This window comes from Lepidochelys olivacea, assembly GCF_965140295.1.
Source record: "Lepidochelys olivacea isolate rLepOli2 genome assembly, chromosome: 1".
Classification (NCBI taxonomy): domain Eukaryota; kingdom Metazoa; phylum Chordata; order Testudines; family Cheloniidae; genus Lepidochelys; species Lepidochelys olivacea.
Window position 1 is genome coordinate 49,004,064 of NC_140411.1, and position 12,360 is coordinate 49,016,423.

At 48.3% G+C, this 12,360-nt stretch overlaps 1 protein-coding gene across 1 annotated transcript in view; it reads left to right on the forward strand.

The window, feature by feature from the left end:
- Positions 1-12,360, forward strand: part of LOC311521453 (cilia- and flagella-associated protein 337-like) — a 75,477-nt gene that overhangs the window by 8,518 nt on the left and 54,599 nt on the right. Inside the window, exons 2-3 of the mRNA XM_084629787.1 lie at positions 1,711-1,993; positions 9,564-9,617. Of these exons, the coding sequence (XP_084485913.1) occupies positions 1,711-1,993; positions 9,564-9,617 (337 nt within the window). The remainder of the gene's footprint in view (positions 1-1,710; positions 1,994-9,563; positions 9,618-12,360) is intronic.

A 12,360-nucleotide genomic window follows, 5' to 3' on the forward strand; every position in this document is an offset into this window, starting at 1 on the left:
GAGCAGATTAGAGAAACATCTGTCAGGGATAGTCTAGATCAGTGCTTCTCAAGCTATCTGATGTGTGGGACCGGTGTTTTTTTTTCCCAATATGCGCGCAGACCGGCAGCTGATGGCTCGTAGACTGGCACCTGTCCGCGGACCCACCACTTTGAGTAGCACTGGTCTAGATGATACTTAATCCTGCTATGAGTGCAGGGGACTGGACTAGATGACCTCTTGAGGTCCCTTCCAGTTCTACGATTCTATGATTCTGTTAATTTAATTTCAGTTCCAACAACCTGTGTTAACCCATGTGTATATGTGAATACAACCTAGGTTTCATCTTTAAAAGAATTGGGCACTGAATTTGAGCATCTTTTTGGCCAGGGGTAGATGGGTGATTAATTGTTCATTAGCTTCATGTCTATGTTCTCAGTCAAATTATTTTGGTGCTAACTTCTCCTTACTCCTGGCAATGTTGTTGTCATGAGCAAACTTCACAGCTGCTGCTGATGTGCTCTCTTGTGTTAGGAGGAATGACTCTCACTGTGGCAGTAAATGATAACAAGAAATCTCAGTAATGCACAAATGAGATCATCCTCTCACAACTTCAAACCCACATGTGATTACAAACCATGACATTTCAATGTAGCGTGATCTCCCGCATGATGGAGAAAAGCAGCTTGCCATATGGATCGCTGCTCCATCACATATCTTTGCAAGTACATTCACAGACATGAGTCCAGTAGACAAGAATCGTTAGTGTTTGGGCAAATGTAAGCTGTACTCGAGTGTGCATCGGTGATTATTTTGTTATGTGCTACATCTTGGGGAAACATAAGATGGTTCCTGCTTATAGGGGCCTGAGCCACATAGGAATTATTTTCAATTATATTTGATTGAAAATACATTATGGAAATATGTTGGAGAGCCTGTATCAAGGGCTCTTACTCTCCTAGGCTAGCATGACAGATTGTCTTGTGTACCCTAGCAGCATGAACATCATCATCATGTGAAAATAACTATTCTTGGCTTCCATGTTCCACTAGGGAAATTCATTTGCTTTCATCTAGAAAAATTGTTTGTGCTTTTCAGACCTGCAGATGAGGCAAGATTCAGCAAGTGCGCAAAGGACCCAGTTCTTCTGCCCTTACTCTCGTTAATGGGGCTACTGATAGGAGTAAGAGCTGTAGGATCAGGTCCGTATCCAGATCATATAGTGCTGTAAAATAATTTCAGAAAATTCTAAGGAAGATCAACAATCTCACTAGTGCCTAATGCCTAAACTAGGCGGGGGGAGATTGGTAGCGTGCCTCACCACCCTCTCCCCAAACTGATGGTGTGCTCTAGCTTCCCCCTACCATCATTCATTGCCTTTTCCCATTTGTCAACAATGAGAAGTAGAAGTATGGAATAGCTAGCAAAATCTCCCTAACTTAGTTCAGAGAGGCAGTCTTCTCTAGTAGGTAGGAACACAGCCTAGGAGTTAAGCAACCTGCTTTCTGTTCCTGGCTCTGCCACCAGTGTCATGTGTGGAAGTGAGCAAGCCATTTCACCTTTCAGTATCACCATTTCCCCATCTTTAAGAGGGACAGTAAAACTTATCCCCCTCTGTAAAGTGACTCGAGATGTACAGATGAAAAACACTACACAAGAGCCAAGTATCATTGGTTTCAGTACTCTGACGTTGCCCCGTACATGACTCTCTTCTGGTGTTTGTTCTGACAGCATTCTGAATGAGCTACGGGAGTCGATGGCCGAAACCGAGGCTTCATTTCGACGTGCCCGGACTTCGCTAGGAGGCCCCAGATTGCAAGCTGCCTCTCCAGTTTCCCTCAGGAGCTTTTCAGAAGAAGCACGAGAAGAAAGCTCTTGGCTTCCAGAATGGCTGGTGAAAGAGTTACTGAAAGGGCAGCAGAGGAGTCACTCCATAGAACTCCTGGAGAATATATTGGAGCGTGAAAGTTTTCGGCATCACATTGACTCTGCCAAGAGTCTGAGGAAAGGAAAGGTATTTTCAGTGCTCTCCAGTTTGTGTCTCCTGTGGTATGCCCCCTTTGTGAATAGCATTTGCCACAGGAGAGGAGCCAGAAAGCCAGAACTCTGGTTTTCAGTGTGAGTGTAATGATCTTAAGAACTTTACAATGTAATGTGTGTTTTAAAACCCCCCCAAAAAGCCTGTTTAGGCATATGCTTGCCTTTTGATGCACCGAGTTATATGGCTAAATCCCTGCATGGTGACGGGGATGTATACTCAGATGCAACCCACCTGAAAATTTATCTGGCCATCTAAGAAAGCAGAGCATCAAAAAGCCCTGGATGCTGGCTCTGCAGTAGGCTGATCTGAGGCAGAAACCAATTTAAAAAAAAAATCTGCATACAAAAAGCAACCCTCCAGTTTTATGGTGCGAGTTGCCCAATGTAGGGATCGCTGCTCAGGTACCTGAATTACCTGCATGCACTCCTATAATCAAGACCATCAGCCTACAAGTCTCAAAAGAGTGACTGAGTGTGGGTTTGGGAGGATGATACCTCTAACACTCAGCTGCACCAAGCCTCCACTTAGCTAGTCTAAAAAGGAATGTGGCGAGTTGGGGTGGAATATCAGTTGCTGGAAGTTGGGCTGAGTAAGGACTTGTCTACACTTGAAATGCTAGAGCAGAGCAACTGCGGCACTTCAGTGTGGACGCTGCCTATGCCGATGGGAAAAGTTCTCCCATCAACATAAATAACCCACCTCCCTGAGAGGTGGTAATTAGGCTGAGGGGAGAATTCTTTCATCGACCTAGCGCTGTCTACACAGGGACTTACATTGGCTTAATTATGCCACTCAGGGGTTTGGTTTTTTCACACTCCTGAGTGATGCAGTTATGTGGGTATAACTTTCTAGTACAGACCAGGGCTAAGGACTGCAGGATTTAGCTCAAGAAAAGGAAAAGTAGGGTAAGTGTCACATTCTGGGATGCAATCCAAACTGGTGATGAGTTGTCACCTCTCATCCTGTAACCCTTAAGTGCCTTAAAGCTTCGCTATTGTAGCTCTTTGCCTTGGACACCCACAGTCAGCAGCAAGCATGCACTCTATGTCTATGTATTGGGCAGCTCTGGTCCAATGTTTTGGATCCAGGAGCCTGCCTGCAATACCACAGACTTCTACTGGTCTCCCCCAGCCTTGGTTAACAACTGGTAAGGTGACTCCATGCTCTCCCCAGCCCCAAAATTTTCCTGAAACGTGTTCTGAAATGTCCAGCTCTGTCCTGGCACAATCAGAGGAATGTTAAGGTTTTATTGCTCCTTTAAAGAGTCAATATCCAACAGTTTGTTATTTTAACTGGAGTTACCAAACAGTTTGGTTCAAACTAGCGCTGGATTGGTTTAGATTAAAGATAAACCAAGTTTATTTAATTCCAAAGAGAGAGGTTTTAAGTGAGTACGTGTATAAGGATTAAAGTCAGAAATGGTTACAAGAGAAATAAAGCTCAAACCCTTTCTAATAACTAAAACTTAACACTCTAGAGTTGGTTCAAGATAAAATCCTCACCATGTTTTCACCAAGATGGCTGATCAAACTCCTGAGTCAGGATCCCCAGAAGTCAAAGGGCTGGTACCTTTGTCTGCTTAGGTGAAAGATGGCTAATTTAGGATTCTGTTACCCCTCTCTTTTATAGTCCAATGAATCTTTGAAATGGATTCTTCTGAAGGATACCTCCAGATAAGTCTATTTCTACCTCTGGGGCAGGCAACATGGAGTTTGTCTTGAAGGAAGTGATCTGCTGCTTCTTCTCCCACTGGGGTTGGTTGCTAAAATGCAGATTATTTAGTTTCTACCCCTCCAGTGCGGCAGAATGACCATTAAACACACGATAGTCGATCTTTTCCCTGCTGTAATAGTGTGAGGTTTGCCTCCACAAGTTGTTAGCTTGATGGGTCTGTTTATGTAATATATAAATACATTCTTATGGTCTGTCAAAGTATTTTGGAAGTAACTTCCTGGTGGGAAAACCACATTCCTTTGTCTAGTGTGGGATAACTCTTCTTTGGCTGGCAAACACATTTCAAGAATTATAATTTCAGTTTATGTCCATAGTTCAGTTCTTTGCACCTATATAATGCAATAGAGATGGGCTGAACACTTCAATAGTCTACTCAATAGACCATCCACAACTGATCGGCGTGTCCTTGATCATTTACCCAAGAAACCTATCAAAGAGGATCTCGACTTCCCTCCATCAGTTGCGGAAGTTATGAAAGCCATTAAACAACAGAACTCTGGCAAAGCATCCAGAAAAGATAGTATTCCAGCAGAATTGTATAAAGTAGCAGGCCCAAAGTTTATCAAGGTGTTCCATGACATCTTGAGGAGCATTTGGGAGGAAGAAGAAATGCCACAAGACTTCAAAGATGCTATTATTGTATTACTGTTCAAAAACAAAGGTAGCAAAGCTGACTGCGGAAACTACAGAGCCATTGCTCTCCTCTGTACAGCAGGGAAAATACTAGCTTGCCTTCTACTGAGCAGACTCATTGCAAACATATATGAGGAGAATCTTCCAGAAGCGCAGTGTGGTTTCAGACCTGTTCGTAGTATTATGGACATGATCGTTATTGGAAAGCAGGTCCAGGAAAAATGTTTAGAGCAGAACATAGACCCTTACGCAGTTTTCATTGATTTAACCAAAGCTTTTGATACGGTCAACAGAGAGGGTCTAAAGAAAAGGAGTACTACAGGCTATTCTACATAAACTGGGCTGCCCAAGAAGGTTCATATAAATCATCCATCTGTTCCAAGACCACATGACAATGCAAGTGCTCACCAGCAGTGACTTTTCTGATGCATCTGAAATTTCGAATGGAGTGAAGCAAGGCTGCGTACTTGCTCCAGTGCTGTTCAATTTGTTTTTTGTCTGTGTCCTCAGCCATGCCACAAGGGACTTGGATCAGGGGATATACATCCGCTACTGACTCAATGGCTCCCTCTTTGATCTTAAAGACTCAATGCGAAGACCAAGATGCTGGAGAGACTTCTCATCTAGGCACTTTTTGCAGATGACTGCACCTTAATGGTCCATAGATATGATGACCTTCAGGCCATTGTTGATAGGTTTTTTGAAGCATCCCAGCTCTTTGGATTTACGCTCAATCTTGGTAAGATAGAGGTCTTGTTCCAATGCCCCAGTGCCAGCCATCTTCATCTAAGGCATACAGCTGAAAAATGTGGATCAGTTCAAGTATTTGGGCAGCACCATCTCAAGTGGCAGTTCCCTTGATAAGGTAATTGCCTCCAGAATCAGTAAAGCCACCCAGGCTGACTCCAAACAAAAGTCCTTAACCAACACAACATTCGTCTCTCCACCAAATTGAAGATCTACAGTTCAGTGGTTCTAACATCTCTCCTGTATGGATCTGAGACATGGACTCTTTATTGCTCTAGCAATTTCACATGTGCTACCTCCACTCAATAATGAGCATTCACTGGCAGGACAGAGTGACCAATATTAAGGTAATTGAGCATAGGTGCTGACTCCATGGGTCAGTGAGCACCCATGGAAAAAAATTAGTGGGTGCTTAACACCCACTGGCAGTCAGCTCCCCCTTTCTCCCCCAGCACTTTCTGTCCACCAGCAGCCCTGTCGATCAACTCCTTCCCCTCCCTCCCAGCACCCCCCGCCTGCTGCAGATCAGCTGTTCTGTGGTGTGCAGGAGGTGCTGGAGGGGTGGGGGAGGAGCGGGGACGGGGCACACTCAGGGGAGGGGCGGAACTGGGCAGGAAGGGGCGGGAAGAGGCAGGGCAGGAGTGGGGGTGTGGGGGAAGGGGTTGGGTGGGGGTGGTGCCTGGGGCAGAACTGGGCAGGTAGAGGTGGGGTGGGATGGAGGCTTGGAGGAAGAGGGTGGGTGGGGGCGGGGTCTAGGGTGGAGCGGGGGGTTGAGCACCCCCAGGGCCCAGAGGTAGCTAGGGCCTGTGTCCTTGAGAAAGAAAACACAACCAACAGTGAGGAAATGTTACTGAGAGCACAATTTAGGTGCACCAGACATGTCATCAGAATGGAAGAACACCATCTCCCAAAACAGATCTTGTAGCTGAGTCAGGGCAAAAGAAAGAAGGATCGTCCATATAAGCACTTCAGAGATAATCTGAAGAGCAGTCTCCAGTGGGCTGGCATCATTCCCAGAGAACTTGAGCAACTTGGCTCAGAACAGGGCTCACTGGCAGTCTCTGTTAAGAACAGCATGTAACAGGTTTGAGAGGGATCGACAAAATCATCTCCAGGCTGCATGTGAAAGGCGCCACAGAGTTGCATCATCAAACATCAAAGATACAGACTTCCCATGCCCTCAGTGCGGCCAACTCAGTGCACCAGGGTTTGGACTTCAGAGTCAAATGTGTAGCCATAGATGAGAACTGCAACAATATCGTTATCGTTGGCTGCAATGGACTACCAACATGCAATTATATTAGTAACCAGTGGGTTATGAGCTTTCTGTTGATACCTTGCATGGCACTTATCAGATACATTTCATTACATTAGAACTGGTAGGCCAGCTGGAAATTCAATAGCAGATATCAGAGTGCCCCTTGCCCCCTGGGCTGTTCTTAATGTCACAGTAAGAAATATTAAAATATTCCTGGTTATAAACATATTATGCAGCGAGAAGGGTAATTACAAGGGTGGATTAGTCAGACAAATTCTGCACTTGTATCCAAGTATGAAAAGCTGATAGCCTTAACATGAGTGGCGACTTATGGGAGTGTCTGTGCAATGATACGTACCATTACATATATGGGGAATTATCAGTGTGTTAGGGTTCTGAGCATGGCCAGCGTTACCAAGATATTTCCAGAAGCCTGAGTAGACTCAGTCAAAAGTACCTCTTCTCAAACCAACTGGCCTCTGGAGTTATTATTAAATATTACATCCACTGAAACTCTGTGTGTGTGTGTGTGTGTGTGTGTATTTGTATTCAAGAGCAGAATTTTCCCCTTAATATTTGTGTGGTGCTTGGAAGGTGTCAAGCTCAATATAAATTATAAGTATTATTACTCTTGCATGTTTATACAGTGGTAAAAGTATCATGTCTGTGGTAAATTGTTGTTGTGTCTATGTTAGATCAGTCATGATGCACTCTCACTTTGCCACAGATACTGTGGATAAGAAGGAACTTTAAGTGAATCAGCTAGAGCAGGGGTGGGCAAACTTTTTGGCCCTAGGGCCACATCGGGTACAGAAATTGTATGGAGGGCCAGATAGGGAAGGCTGGGGGAGGCGATGCCTCCCCAAACAGCGAGGCGTGGCCTGGCCCCTGCCCCCATTCCAGCCCTCCAGAACTCCCACCCCCATCAAACCTCCCCTGCTCCCCACCCCTGACTACCCCCTGGGACTCCTGCATCCTATCCAAACACCCTTGCTCTCTGCCCCCTGACCAGCCCCCTGACTGCCCCCTGTAGTGCCCCCCCTACCCCCATCCAACCCTCCCTGCTCTCCCCGCCCCATGTTACCTGTGGGGTGGGGGAAAGGGGGGCTCAGTCATTTCCCTGTGCGTTTTCCCTGCTCGTTCGGCTGTTCTCCCTGGCAGTCGGGCAGGGCTCACTCCCTGTCTGGGCTTGGCTACTGGGGACAGGGGCCAAGTATGCTGGAGGTGGAGGGGGGCCCTGGTTTGCTCTGTCCCTGTCCTCGGCAGCAGGGCCCAGGCCCCTTGACCACCCCCATGCAACTCCCTCTGTTCCTCACCTCCCCCCCCCCCCCGAAACTCTCCCTGACCGCCCTGCCCTGGGGCACCAGGTTGGGCCGTGCTATAGCCATGCCACCTGGCCGGAGCTGTAGCCACGCTGCCCAGGTGCTGGGGGAACTGTGACTGCGAGGGAGGCAGGGGAAAAGAAGGGGAGGACCAGGGGCTAGCCTCTGCCCCGCTCACCACACCGCTGCCGGGGAGTTGGGCTGGCTCCTCTGCAAGCCTGTCCTGACCCCATTCCCTGGCAGGAGCTTGGGGGCCAGAGGGAAGGGTCTTGCGGGCCAGATGTGGCCCGCAGGCCGTAGTTTGCCCCCCTCTGAGCTAGAGACTCGAGCCAGTAGGAGCCGTGGCAAAAGGATCCAAAGCAGGGAATGCTGCATTGATGGGGGTGGGAAGAGGTAAAATAAGGTCCAGCCAGGGCCACCTCTTTCCCCAGTATCCCTGCACCCAGAACAGTGCAGGGAAGACACTCCACCCCATCTCTGGGGAAACTAGGATCCAGGTGGTTACTTCACACTTCACCCCCACTCCACTATGTATGTGGCCTTGTTTGGGGGGCGGAACTACAGGGAGGAGCCAGCCAGATGCTCTGTCCAGTAGAAGCTGAAGCAGACAAAGCAGAATTCAGAGACCTGTGTACAGTTTTGACAGGACTTTCTCTGCCCTGTGCTAATTGGTGGTTTGCTGTAACCCTCTCCCTCCCTTTCCTCACAGTCTCTTCACCTCAGCTGCATTCCACACCTGCCCCTCTTACCACCTTCTCCCCTGCCCTTCAGTGTCCCATCTCCCTTCAGTTTTCTTTCCAGGTAGCTGATCTCTTCCAAACTAAACTCACCTGCCCTCAAAAAATTGTGGAACTAACCTCAGGTTTGCTGCCATCACATTGTTCGCTCTGTTTGTGTGTTTTTATAACCTTTCCCCTACCCTGTGTCTGTTTTGTCTATTTAGACTGTTAACTCCTTGGGCAGGGACTGTTTGCTGCTCTGTTTGTATAGTGCCTAGCACAATGGGGCCCTGTCCTTGGTTGGTCCTTAGGCACTGCCTTAATAATTATGATTAAAACCAAAGTGAAATGCAGCTTGATTCATTGTTTATCATTTCAATGAAGCCAACAATTGTAGTGTTGCATAGATTACAGTTTCAAAAGACACATTGTTTATTCAATAAATTATTGATGAATGCAGCTCAGTGAACATTTGAAACAATTGCTTGTCAATCTACTGAATAAATAACAACACCTAAAACACTTACAGTAAATATTGCCTCCTGGATTCAAAGGGACTCAGGGAAAAGGACAGATGGATGCTCTTTTACTTTGTCTTCATAGAGGTATATAAAAATGCATTTCATATTTGAGGGTCTGATTATGTGGTGGTTTGAGCATCTCCAGCAATGTGTGTGGCTTCAGTAGAAACTGAAAACAGTCAAGTGAAGTTGAGCGTTCTCAATATTTTACAGGATCAGGCCTTTAGTCTGTCATAAGGCTTAGTTTAAAGATGATTTTGATAAAACAAAGAACGGGCCTGATCCTCTTCCAGTTACAGGCAATTACAAACCCCTTTGTCTTCAGTAGGTGTAGGATTGAATCTTAATTCAGAGAATGTACAATTGGGATTTTCTTAGCATTGATGTAACAATTATGTTTAAGAAAACAATCTGAGGGGAAAGAAGTTGGTTTAACTTGTACGTAAGTAGAGATCCTCTTCTTTCCTTTCCTCTCGACTCCCTTTTAAACATGAACACACTCAGGCTTCATATCAGTTGTGTATTCCACTTTTGTGTCTTCACTAAAGGTGTGGCTCTAATACAGTACATATATTTTTAACTCTTGCTTTCTCTCTTTATTTTGGAAAGATTGAACAACAAGTGACCCTTGAACAACTTCAGAAACTAAATACAGCTTTTCAGGTATGACTTTATTAGTGAAATCATATCAGTACATAGCCCTGATCACAAAAGGAAATGCCCAATTTATGCAAAACAATGTGTAGATTAGCAATAAACTTGGGGGGCAGGAACTGTTTTTCTCTGTACAGCGATGAGCCTGTTTTGGGTACCACTGTAATACAGGAATCATTTATAGAATCATGGTTGGTACTTCAGATGTTTCAGGTAATGTTGTGTCTTGTGCTTTTATGTAATGTTGTTAATAGGTACATTATGCATTGAGGTTTGTTTCCATATGTAGTTGTCACTCACACCCATGTTTGTTTCTCAGAACTGTGATCTTTCCTAGTTTGCTTTTTGGTAAAGAATATTTCAGGCTGAACTTGTGGATCTAATTGTTAACATGACAAACTCTTTTTTTTTTTCTCTGAACTATATATGGGGTTTTCTTAATGCATATGCCAAGCAGAATGCCCAGAAGATTTGAATATTCTTTGTGGAACACGTCTTTGTACAAAATAATACAGCTGGTCTCATGCAAGAACAATATACAGAGAGAGCAGATCTACCAGTAGCCTGTACATCAATGTAGTTACACCGGTGCAAAACCCTAATGGCAGACAACAGCACTGTTGCAATCTCCTTTATGCTGAAGTTACACCAGTGTGAATTTCCTAGTGAGGGGCTGCTGTTTTGTAGGAGGAAGAGGGGAAATGGGAGCTGTGCTCAGGAACTGGAGCCACCAACCACAATCAGGAGCTGTTGCAAGGAGAGAAGGCAGGAACTAATGGAAGGAGAGGAATGTTTGAGGGGGAAGGAAACCTAACACCCAGGTAGCAGGAGAAGGGAGCTGGTGGCCAGGCAGCATGTGCAAAGGGAGAGGAGGAGCAGGAAACATGCAGTAGAGGTAGCATGGTACTTTGTTTTGTTGCAGTCCAATACCTAAATACTTCCCTAATGCTGCTATTGTTCTAGAAGTCCCAAGGTGGTGGTCTGCATGACTGTGAATGGCTGGGGAAGTTTCTGTCAGAAGAGGGATGATCAGGGAGCTAGCCTGGAACGTAGGAGATCTGAATTCAATTCGCTGCTCCATCCCAGACTTCTGGTGTGATTTTGGGCAAGTTGCTTAGCCTCTGTGGGCCTCAGTTCCCCATCTGCAAAAGTGGGGGTAATTGCACTTCCCCTATTTCCCCGGGATGTTGTGAGGGTAAATACATTACAAGTGTTCTGATACTACATAGATGAGATGAGCCAAATTATCAAAAAGCTTGAGAATCTCTGCAGTAACTAAAATAGCAGTTTTTTAAGTTCTCAGATTGCTTGTGAAGGAGTCAATGAGCCAACTGCAAAATGAGATGGATGTGCTGACTAAGCCCCCTGCTAGCAGCTTCCTGAAATCTGTGCAAATGTTGCAACCCTTGAGAGCAGGGGTGGGCAAACATTTTGGGTCAAGGGTCACATCTGGGTGGGGAAATTGTGTGCAGGGCAGGGGATTGGGGTGTGGGAGGGAGTGCGGGGTGTGGGAGAGGGTGCGGTGTGCAGGAATGGGCTCAGGGCAAGGGATTGGGGCAGAGAAGGAGTGCGGGGTGTATGAGGGGGTTCAGGGAAGGGGGTTGGGGTGCAGGAGAGGTGCAGAGTGCAGGAGGGGTGCGGTCTGGGAGGGAGCTCAGGGCAGGGGGTTGGGGTGCAGGAGGGGTGTGGGGTGTGGCAGGGGGCTCAGGGCAAGGAGTTAGGGTGCAGCAGGGGACTCAGGGCAGGGGGTTGGAGTGCATGGAGGTGCAAGGTGCAGCGGGGGCTCAGGGCAGGGGGTTGGGGTGCGGCAGGGGGCTCAGGGCAGGGAGCTGGGGTGCAGGAGGGGTGTGAGGTGCGGCAGGGGGTTCAGGGCAGGGAGTTGGGGTACAGGAGGGGTGTGAGGTGCGGCAGGGGGCTCAGGGCAGGGAGCTGGGGTGCAGGAGGGGTGTGAGGTGCGGCAGGGGGCTCAGGGCAGGGAGTTGGGGTACAGGAGGGGTGTGAGGTGCGGCAGGGGGCTCAGGGGAGGGGGTTGGAGTGCATGGAGGTGCAGGGTGCAGCGGGGGCTCAGGGCAGGGGGTTGGGGTGCGGCAGAGGGTTCAGGGCAGGGAGCTGGGGTGCAGGAGGGGTGTGAGGTGCGGCAGGGGGTTCAGGGCAGGGAGTTGGGGTGCAGGAGGGGTGTGAGGTGTGGCAGGGGGTTCAGGGCAGGGAGTTGGGGTACAGGAGGGGTGTGAGGTGCGGCAGGGGGCTCAGGGCAGGGAGTTGGGGTACAGGAGGGGTGTGAGGTGCGGCAGGGGGCTCAGGGGAGGGGGTTGGAGTGCATGGAGGTGCAGGGTGCAGCGGGGGCTCAGGGCAGGGGGTTGGGGTGCGGCAGAGGGTTCAGGGCAGGGAGCTGGGGTGCAGGAGGGGTGTGAGGTGCGGCAGGGGGTTCAGGGCAGGGAGTTGGGGTGCAGGAGGGGTGTGAGGTGTGGCAGGGGGTTCAGGGCAGGGAGTTGGGGTACAGGAGGGGTGTGAGGTGCGGCAGGGGGCTCAGGGCAGGGGGTTGGGGTACAGGAGGGGTGTGAGGTGCGGCAGGGGGTTCAGGGCAGGGAGTTGGGGTACAGGAGGGGTGTGAGGTGCGGCAGGGGGTTCAGGGCAGGGAGTTGGGGTACAGGAGGGGTGTGAGGTGCGGCAGGGGGCTCAGGGCAGGGGGTTGGGGTACAGGAGGGGTGTGAGGTGCGGCAGGGGGTTCAGGGCAGGGAGTTGGGGTACAGGA